Consider the following 14,583-nt stretch of genomic DNA (forward strand, 5'->3'; position numbering starts at 1 on the left):
TAAAATGTGGTAATATTTCCCAGCTCAACCGCTCACCTTCAAGCAGAAACTGCACAATGTTATTATCGAGGAGGGCAGCACCGCAATTTTACGCTGCGAGCTTTCCAAAGCATCTCTGTTTGTGGAGTGGAGGAAGGCTGGAGAGGAGCTCATCAAGCATGGCAAAAAATATCATATTCGCCAGAGAGAGACTTTGATTGAGCTGAGGATCATGGATGTGGACCCACAGGACAGTAACATCTATACCTGTATTTGTGGGAGCATAGAGACCACAGCTACTCTCACTGTGAATGGTAAAGTATTAAGTTCAACAATACCATATTTTCTGCTTTTTAAGATGCACCTTCAATGAATGGAATCTTAAAATTTGTTTGATATATAAGTCGCATGGGAATATAAAATGCAATAGGAGTGGTCGTGGTAGTAGTTGGGGATTGTATTATAAATCCACAAGATGTAGTAGTAGTAGTAATAGACGTGGTTAGTAGTTGTGTTATGCATCAACTAGATGGGGCTGAGCTTAAAATAAATTTCATTATTATTAACCAATATTGATCCATATATGAAAAAGCGTATGGGATTATAAAGCCCAATGAGAAAATTGGAGTACTTTAGTTGTGCCTTTATATTATGGAAAATTCAGTGGTTGCATTGTGCCTGAATGTCAAGATTCCTTTATCGAAGTACAATGTATATCATTATTCATCTGTCAATATTACTTTCTAGCACTCCCGATCACCTTCAAACAAAAACTTCGAAACCTTCAAGCGGAGGAAGGACACAACATCACGTTGTCTTGTGAGATCTCTAAGGCTAACCTTCCTGTGGAGTGGAGGCTGGCTGGCGAGTCTTTAGACAATGGAGAGAAGTATCAGTTGAAACAAAGAGGCTCCTTGCTGGAATTGACAATCCAAGACGCTCTACCAGAAGACAGTGGCGTCTACTCCTGTGTATGCAGGGACCAAAAGACAAAGGCCACTGTTAAAGTCATTGGTATGTTGTCGCCTGTTGTTTATTCAAAAAAAACATTGGACATTGACACTTAACATTTTTAATTTGCTCCAAATGCTAATGCAAAGTGATTACTTTGTTCTTAAATTGACCAGAAGTCAGATAGGTGTAACGATCTTTTGATAGTGTTGACGTGACTGCGCTTGTTTATTTAAAGAAAGATTTAAAGCCAACATTAGAGGCCTGGGTGTCTTTTCTCCTTGGAAATGATGCCCATATATAATAGGTAATCTGTCTTCAGTGCTCCCCTTTTGACTATACAAAGTGATACATCTTTGTTTTTGTGAAGCTGTTCCTGCCACGTTTAGAGGGAGCCTGAAAAGCCAAGAGGCAGAAGAGGGTGATAGTGTGACAATGCACTGCGAAATCTCCAAGACAGATGCCACAGTGGAGTGGCAGAAAGATGGACGTGTGTTGTCTGCAGACATGTCGGGAAGAAAATATCATCTGACGCGCCAAGGGAAAATAGCTGAGCTGACAATTGAGAACGTTGAAGAGGAAGACGCGGGGAGGTACAGCTGCATTACAGGGAATGAGAAAACCACTGCTGAGCTCAAAGTGAACCGTAAGTGAAACATTGTATGATCAAGTATTCCCACACTGATTACACAAATTTGCATGTTATTTTCCGAACAGCACTTCCGGTCACATTCAAACGTAAGCTTCAGAATTTGGAAGTGAAAGAAGGTGAGACTGGAATCTTCTGCTGTGAGCTCTCCAAACCTGGAGCTCCAGTGGAGTGGAGGAGAGGTCGAGTGCTCCTGAGCAGCGGTAGCAAATATGAGATGAAGCAGGAAGGGCCTTACACAAAGTTGACTGTCCATGATGTACAAGACAGCGATGCTGGGAAATACATTTGCAAGACCAAAGACAGCCAATCAACTGCCGAGCTGGTGGTACAAGGTCAGTCAGACACGGGCATGTTTTTTTTTTGGTCAATTTTGTTCAAAGTCAGTTTACTTAGGTTACATTTTACTTACCCTGCAGGTTTGCCGCCACGTTTCACAATCCTGCTCGCCAATCAGGACATCATTGAGGGCAACAGTGTGTTTCTGCGCTGTGAGCTGAACAAACCTGCAAAATCAGTGGAGTGGAAAAGAGGAGGGTTGGTGCTGAAGCAAGGAAATAAGTACCAGATGAGGAAGAAGGATTTGCAGTTAGAGATGACTATTGGGGAAGTCTCTCTCGAAGATGCTGGGGATTACACCTGTATTTGCGGTGAAGAAACGACTACAGCTTGGCTCGCAGTGAATGGTCAGTATAGGTTTTTCAGTCGTGCATGGTTTTGAATAGATTTAAATTCAAAATGGCTTTTAAAAACATGCGGGGAAGGGCTTACCTTTGCTGATGCCTGTTTTTTTTTAATACACAGAAATCAACATTAGTACGAAAACTCAGCCATACTAATTGTTCCTAAAGACAGTATGTTAGTGAGACCTATGTTTGTTGTTTCCCCATTAGAACGACCAGCCAAATTCCTCCATGAACTGAGTAATATTGAAGTGCAGGAAGGGAATGGGGTCTCACTTTTCTGCCAGCTCTCTAAAGCGGGTCTTGCTGTTGAGTGGATGAAGGGAGATGAAGTGTTGACCAATGATGAAAAGTACCAGCTCAAGCAGAGAGGCTCCACAATGGAACTGCTCATTCGAAAGAGTCAGCCTGAAGACAGTGGGACTTACAGCTGCGTTTGTGAAGACATTAAAACCTCTGCCACCATTATCATCACTGGTAAGAAAGAAATAAAGTTCGGTTATACAGTAAAATACAATACATGCAGTACGGGTTAACCGTATATGTGGAATTGGACTGGCATCTTGACCCTATATACATATTTGAATAATTGATTTTAAAAGCTTTCAATGATTATTCCAGTAAGTTCAAATGTTGACTTCTCTATTGGTGGTACAAGTATATTTCTTATTGCGATCAGTAAGAGGTCAACCCTGACTAGAATCCCGCCAACAGCAATTCCTGTGACGTTCAAACAAAAGTTGAAGAACCAAGAAACGGTGGAAGAGAGCAGCCTGACGCTCCACTGCGAGCTCACTAAGCCAGGAGTTGCTGTGGAGTGGAGAAAGGATGCTCTGCTCCTGATGGAGGGGGCAAAATATTCGATGAAGCAAGAGGGCAGGGCCTGTCAGATGCTCATCGCAGATTTAACGCTTAGGGATGCTGGGGAATACAGCTGCTCTGTTGGTACAGCAGTCACTTCGGCTGATATTAAAGTACGAGGTAGGCCTTTCTGAAGTTGTTAGTCATGCTATGTAGGCATAATTGTTGTTGCACCTGCATTTTTGGTGAACAGATCCAAAAGAAGGTATAGAAAATCATGAAAAAAACATACTAATGCCGACTTTGATTAGCTCGGAGTACATTTTAATTTGAAATGAATAGCATATATCCATATGAATGTCTACAACTACGTGACTAATCAGTGAAAACTTAGAAATAGAATATGGACAATCAATACTATAAGGTCAAAATTGAATAATCTTGTAACTCTCTCCACCTCTAATGTTTTTAGTGTCTTATAAAGCCTGAAAATTATGCTTTTCCCAGCCCTTCCTGTCACATTTACGCAAGAAGTTCAAAATTTGGAAGTTAAGGAAGGAGACAGTGGAGTGTTCAGCTGTAAGTTGTCCAAACCCGGAGCTCCGGTCGACTGGAGGAAAGGAAGAGTGATCCTGAAGCCTGGCTGGAAATATGAAATGAAACGAGAGGGAAACTTCACCCAACTGTTTGTCAACAATGTTGAAGAGAGTGACGCTGGGAAGTACACTTGCAAGACTCAAGACAGTCAATCTACTGCAGAGCTAACAGTAAAAGGTGAATGATCTGACATTGACTAACAGACATCAAGATAACTCATACTAATGTTCAGCCCAAAATGTATTTTCAGCACCACCCATCACATTTAAAACCAAATTGAAGAATCTACAAGTAGAGGAAGAAAACAGTGTGACGTTGGAATGTGAACTTTCCAAACCTGGTCTTTCTGTCGAGTGGAGAAAAGACCAAGAGCTGCTTAAGAATAATTTCAAGTATCAGCTAAGAAATCGGAACAGCATAATGGAGTTGACCATCAAAAACACTCAATTGGAGGACAGTGGATTGTACAGCTGTATCTATGGCGACACCAAGACCGTAGCCAATGTCACTGTTACACGTGAGATGTGGTTACTACTGCGTGTGTTTTGAAATACTCTATTACATATTTTTTCTCATATATTCACAGCAATTCCACTCACCTTTAAGTTGGGTCTAAAGAACCAGGAAGCTGCTGAGTTTGGCAACGTGACCCTACGGTGTGAACTGTCTAGAAGTGGCATGTCTGTTCAGTGGTGGAAGGGGGAGGACCAGATCCACCAAGGGGGGAGGTTCAGGATGAGTCTGAAGGAGAACATAGCTGAGATGAGCATCAAAAACATCTTACCGGAGGATGTCGGGGAGTATAGTTGTGTCTTTGGCGATCAAAAGACCACCGCTGAAGTGAACGTAAGAGGTATTGAACATTATTATGTTTTCTGCACAATCTTGTTTGTACTAGAAATGTATCACACTTGGTACAAAGTGTAGGCAATTGGGATTAGTTAATTATTAGACTGGTGTTACAGCTAGCTTGCCAAATGTGGGTGGAAGTGGCTCCAATTTTTCACCTAGGTCTACAAGTCTTCTGTCTCTCTGCTTCCTACTGTCTTGCTACTGCAACCAAGGGAATTTCCCAAATACGGGATGAAATCAAGTTCTAATCTAAAATAATCTAAGACATAGTACCTGGATAAAACCCAAGCAGAGGACAGATACACTCCACTAATTATAACTAAATGGGCAAAGTATTTTTGGTGCAAATTTAAGAAATAATCTTATTCTAGAGAGCAGCATAGTCTACGTCTTAACTGTCTAATGCATATTTCAATTTTATATTTGTAAATGGTTCTGTTATTCAAAGATGAAATCATCTAAAATGACAGAAAAGCTCTATAATAGTTTTTTTCTTCTTCTCGTGACAGCGGCAGCCTCCGTGTTCTTTGAGAAGGAACTGGAAAACCAAGCGGTGATGGAGGGCAAATCTGTGATGTTTTCATGTGAGGTTTCAAGTGCCAATGTCCCAGTAACTTGGAAGAAGGACAATATTACACTTGAAGTAGGGGAACGACTAACTATTCTGAAAAAAGGGCCAATACATACACTTGAGATCAAGCAGTTGAGCTTGGAAGATGCCGGAGAATACTGTTGCATCTCCAGGGGCAAGAAGACCACTGCCAAGTTGATAGTAAGGGGTATGCAGATAAATAGCCTCCTGGTTTTTATCAAAAAGGTGTAACAATGGTCCAATCCATCGCTACTAAAATAACTTTCTCCATCTTTCAATTTCACAGAGCGAGTGCAAATTGTCACAGAGCTTAAAGACCTTACTGTGACAGCGGGGGAGGACGCTGTATTTGTTTGCGAGCTAAGCCACGCCAATGTGAATGATGGTGCCTGGTGGCTGGGTTCCAATCCACTGCAAAAGAACGAAATGAACCAGATGACGTGCCGGGGACGCCAACATCGGCTTGTCCTCACCATGACTACACCAGATGAAACAGGAATTGTGGCATTCGTGGTTGGGGAGGAAAGAACATCCGCCAATCTTCTAGTGGTCCCCAAATCCAAAGGTGAGGAGTGACAAGCTATCAAGCCATGTTGTGATTATTCCTTCATCTAAAAGAAATGTTTTACTTTTTAGTTTTATTTGAGGAGAAGCCTCAAGATATCCTCATATTGGAAGGAGAACTTGCTACTTTGTCTTGCACAACCTCGGATTTTACCACCCCTGTTACTTGGACACGCAACCATATTCCTCTCCAAAACAGTGATAAATTTGAGATGCGTAAGGAAGGAAAGATTAACTTGCTGTTGATTCACACTGTGGAGCCTCTGGATGCAGGAATTTACTCTTGTGATACAGGCGATGTGCAGGCCAGTGTCAAGCTTACAGTCAAAGGTAATACATACATGATGTTTTTCACCTTTGCAAAGAGATAGTGTGTTCATTTCTGCCATTCCGTCTCTTCTCCAGAGCTTCCTCCATTCTTTCAAGAAGAGTTGCAAAGTGTTGAGACGGAGGAGGGAAGCTCGGCTGTCTTGTATTGCGAACTGTCCAAACTTGGGCTGCCTGTACAATGGAAGAAGAACAGATTGCCACTGAGGGCTGGAAGGAAGTATGAAATGAAACAAGATGGTTGTTTCCTCCAGCTTCATATCAAGGATCTTAGAATTGAGGACAGTGGCAGTTACATGTGTCAAGCAGGGAATGCAGAAACAATGGCCACTGTAACAGTCAAAGGTAGGGTTTGAATGTAAATCTTTTTTTTCCATAATGCAATCGTGGCTGATGGTGAGCATTTCTCAACAAAGAAAAACATTTCACAAAGTCCTCCTTTTTATAAAATGTCAATCCCGGTGGGTTTCAACCTTCCTATGTGGAGTTTGCAGCTTTACATGGCCCTAATTATTATTCTTTTGTCTTTGGCATCTTTTATTGCCCAGAGTTACCCCCATTCTTCAAAAAAGATTTGCGAAATGTGCGAGTGGATGAAGGAGAAACCGCTACTTTGAGCGGCGAGCTTTCCAAACCGGGTGCAGCAGTGCAATGGAAAAAGAACAAACTGCCTCTGAGGGCCAACATGAAATATGAGATGAAACAAGATGGCTGCCTTCTTCTGCTTATCATAACGGACCTCAAACCTGAAGATAGTGGCAGCTACTCATGTCACGTTGGAAGTATAGAATCATGTGCAACTTTAACAGTAAAAGGTAGGTTCACTTTTCCTTTTTTTACCTTTTGTCTTCTTTTATATTGCTGAGCATTTCTTGCCCTTGAATCAAATCTTTCCTAGAGCTACAGCCATTTTTCAAAGAAAACATACAAAATGTACGGGCAGCGGAGGGAGGCAGTGCCTCCTTGTGCTGTAAGATCTCAAAGCCAAACACTTTAATACAATGGAAGAAGAATAAAGTGCCACTAAGAGCAAGCAACAAGTATGAGATGAAACAGGATGGCTGCCTTCTCCAGCTTAACATAAAGGAGCTCAAACCAGAGGACAGTGGAAGTTACACATGTCAAGCAGGGAATACAGAGACCACTGCAACCGTGTCAGTAAAAGGTACTTTAAAACATGACTACTTATAGTACTCTAGTAATGGTTTTGTTACATTTGGATGTTATTCACTGAAAAGTGTTAACTTTCACAGAGCTTCCTCCATTCTTTGTAACAAACCTACAAAATCTTGAGGTGGAGGAGGAAGATTCCATTTCCCTGTCTTGTGAGCTATCAAAACCAGTAGCAGAAGTCCAATGGATTAAAAACCGGCTGCGGTTGAGAGCCAACAGCAAGTACAAGATGAAACAAGATGGTTGCTTCCTTCATCTCGAAATCGTTGATGCCAAACTTGAGGATAGTGGAAGTTATACTTGTGAAGCAGGAAACGCAAAAACCACGGCGACCGTTTCTGTGAGAGGTGGGTCACCTGGATAAAAGCCTTGCTTATGTATATACATTATTATTTAATATAATGTCCCTTGCTACTCATTTCCTTCATTTTATATTCCATGGAATTCTTCTCCAGAACTTCCAGTTACATTCAAAGCAGAATTGCAACGTGTAGAGGCAATGGAAGGAGATAGCGCCATCCTATGCTGTGAACTTTCCAAACCTGGGGTGTCGATACAATGGAGGAAGAATGGGTTACCTCTGAGGACCAATAGGAAGTATGCAATGAAACAAGAGGGCTGTCTTATTCAACTTAACATTACGGACCTTAAACCTGAAGATGAAGGAACCTACAAATGTCAAACAGAAAGTGCAGAGACTTCTGCAACATTGACAGTGAAAGGTATGTATAGCAATAATTCCAATGTACATTGGAAATCCTTTGATACCATAATCACAATGCATGACTATTGTTGTAATGTGATCCCAAACATATCATTGTTTCCCCCCAAAAGAGCTCCCGTTATTCTTCAAGGAGGAATTGCAAAGTGTAGCGACAGAGGAGGGAAACACCATCTCTTTACAATGTGAGCTTTCCAAACCTGGGATAGCAGTACAATGGAAGAAGAATAGGATGCCACTAAAGAGCAATGGAAAGTTTGAGATGACACAAGATGGTGCCTGGCTGCAGCTCAAAATCAATGACCTCAAGCCTGAAGATGGTGGTAGCTATACATGTCAAGCAGGAAGTGCAGAGACTCTGGCAACTTTATCTGTAAAAGGTGAGGAGGAATGTGTAAAAAGCTGAGTTAAAGGCCTTGCTCCCTGCTTCCATTAATCATATTTACTAATCCATTTCATCAATTCTTTTCCAGAACGTCCCGTTTCATTCAAAGTTGGCCTGCAAAATGTAGAGGCAGAAGAAGGAGAGACGGCTATTCTATGCTGTGAGCTGTCTAAACCTGGTGTGGCAGTACAATGGAAAAAGAACCGACTGCCCTTGAGGGAGAACAGGAAGTACGAGATGAAACAAGATGGCTGTCTTATCCAACTCTTTATCAAGGACCTCAAACCCGAGGAAAGTGGAAGCTACACGTGTCATGCAGGGAATGCAGAGACATCTGCCACTGTAGTTGTCAGAGGTATTTTACATTTATACATGCATATATATAGATCTCTAAATTGGGATAAGATCCAGCACCCCCGCTAGGATAAGCCAAGTAGAAAATGAATGAACATGCACGTATAATTAACTGAAAAACATTCGAACTGAATGAAGAAGTTGCTCAAAATATACTTCTAAATCATTTTATGATGCTTAAAAAAATAGAATCTGTCACCAAAAATCATACATTTGTTCAATTATTTTTTGTTTTTTCTTTTTTTATAGAGCTTCCCTTAATTTTCAAAGAAAAATTAGAAAGCCAAGAAACAGAGGAGGGAAGTTCAATCTCTTTATGTTGTGAACTGTCTAAATCTGGAGTGTCAGTGCAATGGAAGAAAAACAGACTGCCACTGAGGGCCAACAAAAAGTATGAGATGATACAAAAAGGATGCTTTCTGCAACTCAATATCAAGGATGTCAGAGTAGAGGACGGTGGTACTTACACGTGTCAAGCCGGAAGTATTGAGATGGCAGCAACTTTGACAGTGAAAGGTGTGTATACATTTCAGACTTAGAATGTGCAGTTGGCCTTTAGTAGTGTTACCTTTTTCAACTTTACTACAATAAAATAAGAAACTACAAATTTTACCTAGGTCTAAATGTCTTGTAGGCTACTGCAACATAGAAATTTCCCGAATATGGGATGAAATAAAATCTAATCTAAATTTATCAAATTGTAACGTGTATTCCTATGCACTGTAAAATAAAATAAGTTTTGGTCAATATATTGTTTTAAATTCTAAATCCATCCATTTGGCCATGCAGATTAGAGGTATTCTTAGTCAAAGTTGGCTGTGTTGAGAATATATATGAATTGACGTCCTTGGAAGGAGTGTTAGAATTTAGGTAGTTTCTTCTGACAGCGTTTTTGCTCTCTTTGTTTTCATTCACCTTAATTTTGTCAGGCAGTGTCATTTTTGGTTTGAATCCCCCCAGAACTCCCGCCGCAGTTTGTGATCGAGCTCAAAAACGTAGAAGTTGAGGAGGGAGCTTCAACTTCACTATGCTGTGAGCTGTCTAAACCTGGAATGCAAGTCCAGTGGAAGAAGAACAGATTACCTCTGAGGGCCAACGCAAAGTATGAGATGAAACAAGATGGCTGTCTCCTGCAACTCAACATCAAGGACCTTAAACCTGAGGACAGTGGAAGTTACACATGTCAAGCAGGAGGCACAGAGACTGTGGCTACTTTATCAGTTAAAGGTGCGCGGAAATATAGAGTTACGGTATTTCAATATTCCCCGTCATCGCAATGCTATTTCTTGTTGTTGAATTCCCCCAGAGTTGCCATCGATGTTTGTGAAAGATCTGCAAAACATAGAGATGGAAGAGGGAGGTTCAATTTCTCTGTACTGCGAGTTGTCCAAACCTGTTGACAAAGTGCAGTGGAAGAAGAACAGATTACCTCTCAGGTCCAACAAGAAGTGTGAAATGAAACAAGATGGCTGTCTCCTTCAACTGGACATTAAGGATCTCAAACCTGAGGACAGTGGGACTTATTCGTGTCAAGCGGGAATTGCCGTGACTATGGCCACTTTATCAGTGAAAGGTGCACACATTGTAGAAGTTGGTTATTTCCATCACAATGCGAAACTGACCATTTATCCTCATGTTAAATTTCCCCAGAGCTTCCACCGTTGTTTGTGAAAGATCTACAAAGCATGGAGGTAGAAGAGGGCAGTTCCATCTTTTTATGCTGTGAGCTGTCCAAACCTGGAGTGCAAGTACAGTGGAAGAAGAACAGGCTGCCTCTGCGGACCAGCCGTAACTATGAAATCAAGCAAGATGGCTGCCTCCTCCAGCTCAATGTCAAGGAACTCAAGCCAGGGGACAGTGGGATCTACGCGTGTCAAGCAGGAAAAGCAGAAACCACTGCCACCGTTTCCGTAAAAGGTCCGTGTGTAAATCAGGAAAATGGCGATCCAATCAATTATTATCTAACATGTGCCTATTTTCCCAGAGGCCGTTCCACTCTTCAAGAAAAAGCTACAAAATGTAGAGGCAGAGCAGGGCACTACGGCTGTCCTGAATTGCGAGCTGTCAAAACCTGCAGTTTCAGTGCAGTGGAAAAAGAATACCCTCCCGCTAAAAGCGAGCAGGAAGTATGAAACGAAACAGGATGGCTGCCTCCTCCATCTTCACATAAAGGAACTTCATCCCGATGACAGTGGAAACTACACCTGTCAAGTGGGAAGTGCAGAGACCACTGCAACTGTCACTGTAAAAGGTGTGCATCACCTTAATACAGAATCCAAGTTCCCTGATACAGATAAATGTTTTATTTTTGAGAGGCAAACTGTGACTGTACATCTTCATGTATTCCAGAACTGTCCATCTTTTTCAAGAAAGAATTGCAAAACACCGAGACGGAGGAAGGAGCTACAGTTATCTTGTGCTGCGAACTGTCAACACCTGGAGTGTCAGTACAATGGAAAAAGAACAGAATAGCCCTCAGAGCAAACCAGAAGTATGAAATGAAACAGGATGGCACTTTAGTCCAACTACATATTAAGGAGCTAAATCCAGAAGACAGTGGAAGTTACTTATGTCAAGCAGGGAGTGCCGAGACCACGGCAGAAGTCTCCGTAAAAGGTTGGTGCATCTAGTACAAATTTAACATTCTTTTTCATCCGAATATGTTTCCCCTTACTATGAAATGTTTTCCTCTAGTACTTAAGACAACTCTACCGATAGAAGAACCTCCTGTGATACAGCCACGTACACGAAATACTGCTACTAAACCTGAGAATGTGCTTCAACCTGATGCTCACCCAATCCCTCCAGAGCCGAAGAAGAGGACGATGCGAAAAGCATCAATCACATCTTTAGAACAAGATGAAAAGCCATTTTCTAACATAAAACAACCTATCCAGTCTTTGTCCAGAGAAATACAAGTACAAAAAGAGATCCAGGATGAAAAATCCACTGAGACAGACTTTGATCAAGTTCATGCTTCAAACCGGCAGGAGAACATAACTACCCAAGATGGAGGGATTGGCAAAAAGCCATCAATATTAGTTGAAAAGAAGCATGCCACTGAAAGAGTTGACAAGGAGAACACACAACCAGTAGAGCGAAACACTAAGGCAGAAGTGACTCACCTCGGTAGGGTTCTTGGAGACAATAGCGTTGATCAACAGGACGAGCTATTTCAATCTCTGGAAACGGATCCAAAGAAAAATGAAAAAGCCAAACAAGTTGAGAAAATGACCCTTCCAGAGACAATGTTGTGGAAGAATGTCGAAGAGGATAAGCCATTAGTGACGACCACTGGAAGCACGATCATAGAACAAGAAGCAACTTTGACTATTGAAGAGAGTAAGGTAGGTAAAACAGAAGAGGATGTGAAAGCACCTGTGAGATTAAAGGGAAAAGCCACAGTAGGAGGTGGAGTCTCTACAGAATGTTTTGGAAAAGGAACTGAGGCCCTCTCACAGCCATCAAACTCTACAGCCAATGACTCCAGTGAAGTAAATACACCAAGAAAACATGTAACCACAGAGGGAGTAGAAAGACAAATTATTAGAGTGCCATCTGTGAATCAGCTGGATATAAATTCTATAAAAGCATCCGAGCTGCCTCAAGATACACACGTGGAAAATAAAATAACTCCCCCAAAGCCACCAGTGAGATCAAAAAGCAAAACAAGAATGGACAGACAACTGTCAAGAGACACGGACACTGACCAAGATGAACAAATGCGCCCACAAAAAAGGACAACACGGACTTTGAAAGAAGAGGAACCCAAACCAGAGCAAAACCAGTCGGTAACAGTAAATACTAAAGGGGTGGAAAAGTTGGCGGTCCACAAACAGTTGATAAAACACCCAGTAAAGCCTATGAGAAAAGAATCTGAAACGGACAATGAAATGCCTCCGAGTTCAAACGAAAGGAAAGAAGAAGAAGCACAAGTGAAGGAAGACATTCCTCTACTCTACATCTCTGAAGACGAAACTTTCTCAGAAGCTTTGACCGAGATCCCGGCCGACCTTAGCCTTATCCAACATGGCGGCTTCCTTGACGAAACACCGAAACCGCCCTCCACTATTCAAGGGACAGTAAAGGATGCTCCACCCGAGATTGACATCATTCCTGAAGATTTATCACACATGCAGCAGCAGGCTACCGTCAAATTCCAAACCCCTTTCAAACGTTACGAAATGGAAAAAGATTCCAAACCAATTTTCAAAGAAGTCTTCAAGAACCAGTGCATAGATGTTAATAATACACTCAGTTTACAGTGTAACGTAGAAGGACGGTATGACAGCGTGCAGTGGCTTAAAGACGGTCAACCAATCAGTGGTGATCAACGCCATTCAATCGGGTCCACAGATGGCGGCTTATGCTCTCTTGTAATCACAGACGTGACCCCGACCGACAGCGGCATTTACACATGCGAGGTGGTCAATAAATTTGGCGTCACGTCCTACAATGGAAACGTAATGGTGGTTACTGCTCCGACAGCGGGCAGGCCCACGCATCCACCACTGGCTGCAATTACGCCGTTGCAGTTGGCTCCTTTGAGATCTGAGGACGAAACACAGACTCCAAGTCAGGCACCTTCAGCAAGCGATGCCGATAACTACGTGGAGAATGTGGACGTCTCTCTGTGGGAGGCCTACAACATGACAGAGCAACACTTCCAGATGAGCCGACAAGAGAGGAGACCGTCGTCTCTCATCGCCACCAGTTCCAGTGAGCATTTCGGTCAGTTAAGTCCCATTTTCTTGATTAAAACGTCTCTCCTCAACAGTGTCAAGCCCGTCCGATTATGACACGGCACCAGATGTGATGGAACCTGACGAAATGCCGACCCCTCCACCAAAGTATGCATACTAGATTAGATGCTTTCTTTCATTTGCCTGCTGATAACTTGTTCCATGAAAACTCTTCCAGGGAACTTACTGAGATATTAGACCAAATACCTCCAAAGGACTTGGATCAACAATTCCCTGGTCCCTTCAATGTCAAGAATTCACTGCAAGTTAAAGGTCAGCAATTCAGCAATTTTATCATACTTGTTGTTCTTCCTTTTGTGTTTCTGGAAGCTAACTATAAGACCAACTCCTCCATAAAACATACATTTTGACTTGAAACTTGGCAATAATGTAGCACATGGGTGTCCAAACTAAAGGTTTTCCGCAGGTTTTCATTCCAACCGATGAAGAGGATACATTTTTACTAATCTGGAGTCTTAAAAGTGCATTATTAATCAGCTGTGTTAAATCCAATTGTGTATTCATAGGCACGCAAGAAGACCGACTGATTACACCATCTCCTAAACACCATAGGCCATACACACCTTTAACCAGCACTGTGTCTGGATCCGAATCTGAGGGGGAAACGGATCGGCGCGAGGTTTGGGATTTGATTGGATATTTTGTGTGTGCGCGCTGAAATAACCCAGTTGCCAGGAAATACAAGAATTTTATCAAAGGATAGATGATATAATATAGCTCCTAGTGTGTGAGTTGATAGACAAGTGAGACAGTTAGGAGGGCAGTGTATTAATTTGTACATTTTACTGTTAAACTTCTAGATATTTGAAATGTATGTGGCCCGAGTAGACTGCAACGCCAACTGCGGAACCAAGGACAGTTTCCTACTGAAGGAGGGTCAGTACATGGAGGTTTTAGACTCGGTTCATCCAGACAAATGGCTCGTAAGAACCAAGCCCACTAAATCCAACCCTGCAAGACAGGGATGGGTGTGTCCAGCCTACCTGGAGAAGAGGAGAAAGGTTAGATGCTAGTTTTTATTTTTTTATTTTGTGAAGACTAGTGTAGTGAATACATTTTTTATTTTTTTTTAACAGGAAGCATTCACACAACTGCGAACACCCCAAGAGGATCTTGATGGAATTGGTTCCACAGGAGAAGAATACAGGAAGGCTTTAAGGTCTGTTTATATTGTAGCGCAGCCATCTGGTCA

At 42.0% G+C, this 14,583-nt stretch overlaps 1 protein-coding gene across 1 annotated transcript in view; it reads left to right on the forward strand.

Annotated features, from left to right (window-relative positions):
- Nucleotides 1–14,583, forward strand: part of obscna (obscurin, cytoskeletal calmodulin and titin-interacting RhoGEF a) — a 31,888-nt gene that overhangs the window by 6,123 nt on the left and 11,182 nt on the right. The window contains exons 17-48 of the mRNA XM_077717012.1: nucleotides 24–293; nucleotides 727–993; nucleotides 1,301–1,576; nucleotides 1,648–1,918; nucleotides 1,976–2,265; nucleotides 2,473–2,739; nucleotides 2,977–3,243; nucleotides 3,571–3,837; nucleotides 3,911–4,177; nucleotides 4,247–4,513; nucleotides 5,022–5,291; nucleotides 5,391–5,669; nucleotides 5,741–5,998; nucleotides 6,074–6,340; nucleotides 6,544–6,810; nucleotides 6,894–7,160; nucleotides 7,249–7,515; nucleotides 7,624–7,890; nucleotides 8,003–8,269; nucleotides 8,363–8,629; nucleotides 8,878–9,144; nucleotides 9,589–9,855; nucleotides 9,935–10,201; nucleotides 10,279–10,545; nucleotides 10,613–10,879; nucleotides 10,978–11,244; nucleotides 11,323–13,347; nucleotides 13,406–13,478; nucleotides 13,549–13,643; nucleotides 13,898–14,010; nucleotides 14,192–14,392; nucleotides 14,468–14,550. Of these exons, the coding sequence (XP_077573138.1) occupies nucleotides 24–293; nucleotides 727–993; nucleotides 1,301–1,576; nucleotides 1,648–1,918; nucleotides 1,976–2,265; nucleotides 2,473–2,739; nucleotides 2,977–3,243; nucleotides 3,571–3,837; nucleotides 3,911–4,177; nucleotides 4,247–4,513; nucleotides 5,022–5,291; nucleotides 5,391–5,669; nucleotides 5,741–5,998; nucleotides 6,074–6,340; nucleotides 6,544–6,810; nucleotides 6,894–7,160; nucleotides 7,249–7,515; nucleotides 7,624–7,890; nucleotides 8,003–8,269; nucleotides 8,363–8,629; nucleotides 8,878–9,144; nucleotides 9,589–9,855; nucleotides 9,935–10,201; nucleotides 10,279–10,545; nucleotides 10,613–10,879; nucleotides 10,978–11,244; nucleotides 11,323–13,347; nucleotides 13,406–13,478; nucleotides 13,549–13,643; nucleotides 13,898–14,010; nucleotides 14,192–14,392; nucleotides 14,468–14,550 (9,577 nt within the window). The remainder of the gene's footprint in view (nucleotides 1–23; nucleotides 294–726; nucleotides 994–1,300; nucleotides 1,577–1,647; nucleotides 1,919–1,975; nucleotides 2,266–2,472; nucleotides 2,740–2,976; nucleotides 3,244–3,570; nucleotides 3,838–3,910; nucleotides 4,178–4,246; nucleotides 4,514–5,021; nucleotides 5,292–5,390; nucleotides 5,670–5,740; nucleotides 5,999–6,073; nucleotides 6,341–6,543; nucleotides 6,811–6,893; nucleotides 7,161–7,248; nucleotides 7,516–7,623; nucleotides 7,891–8,002; nucleotides 8,270–8,362; nucleotides 8,630–8,877; nucleotides 9,145–9,588; nucleotides 9,856–9,934; nucleotides 10,202–10,278; nucleotides 10,546–10,612; nucleotides 10,880–10,977; nucleotides 11,245–11,322; nucleotides 13,348–13,405; nucleotides 13,479–13,548; nucleotides 13,644–13,897; nucleotides 14,011–14,191; nucleotides 14,393–14,467; nucleotides 14,551–14,583) is intronic.

Source organism: Stigmatopora nigra, chromosome 5, assembly GCF_051989575.1.
Source record: "Stigmatopora nigra isolate UIUO_SnigA chromosome 5, RoL_Snig_1.1, whole genome shotgun sequence".
Classification (NCBI taxonomy): Eukaryota; Metazoa; Chordata; class Actinopteri; order Syngnathiformes; family Syngnathidae; genus Stigmatopora; species Stigmatopora nigra.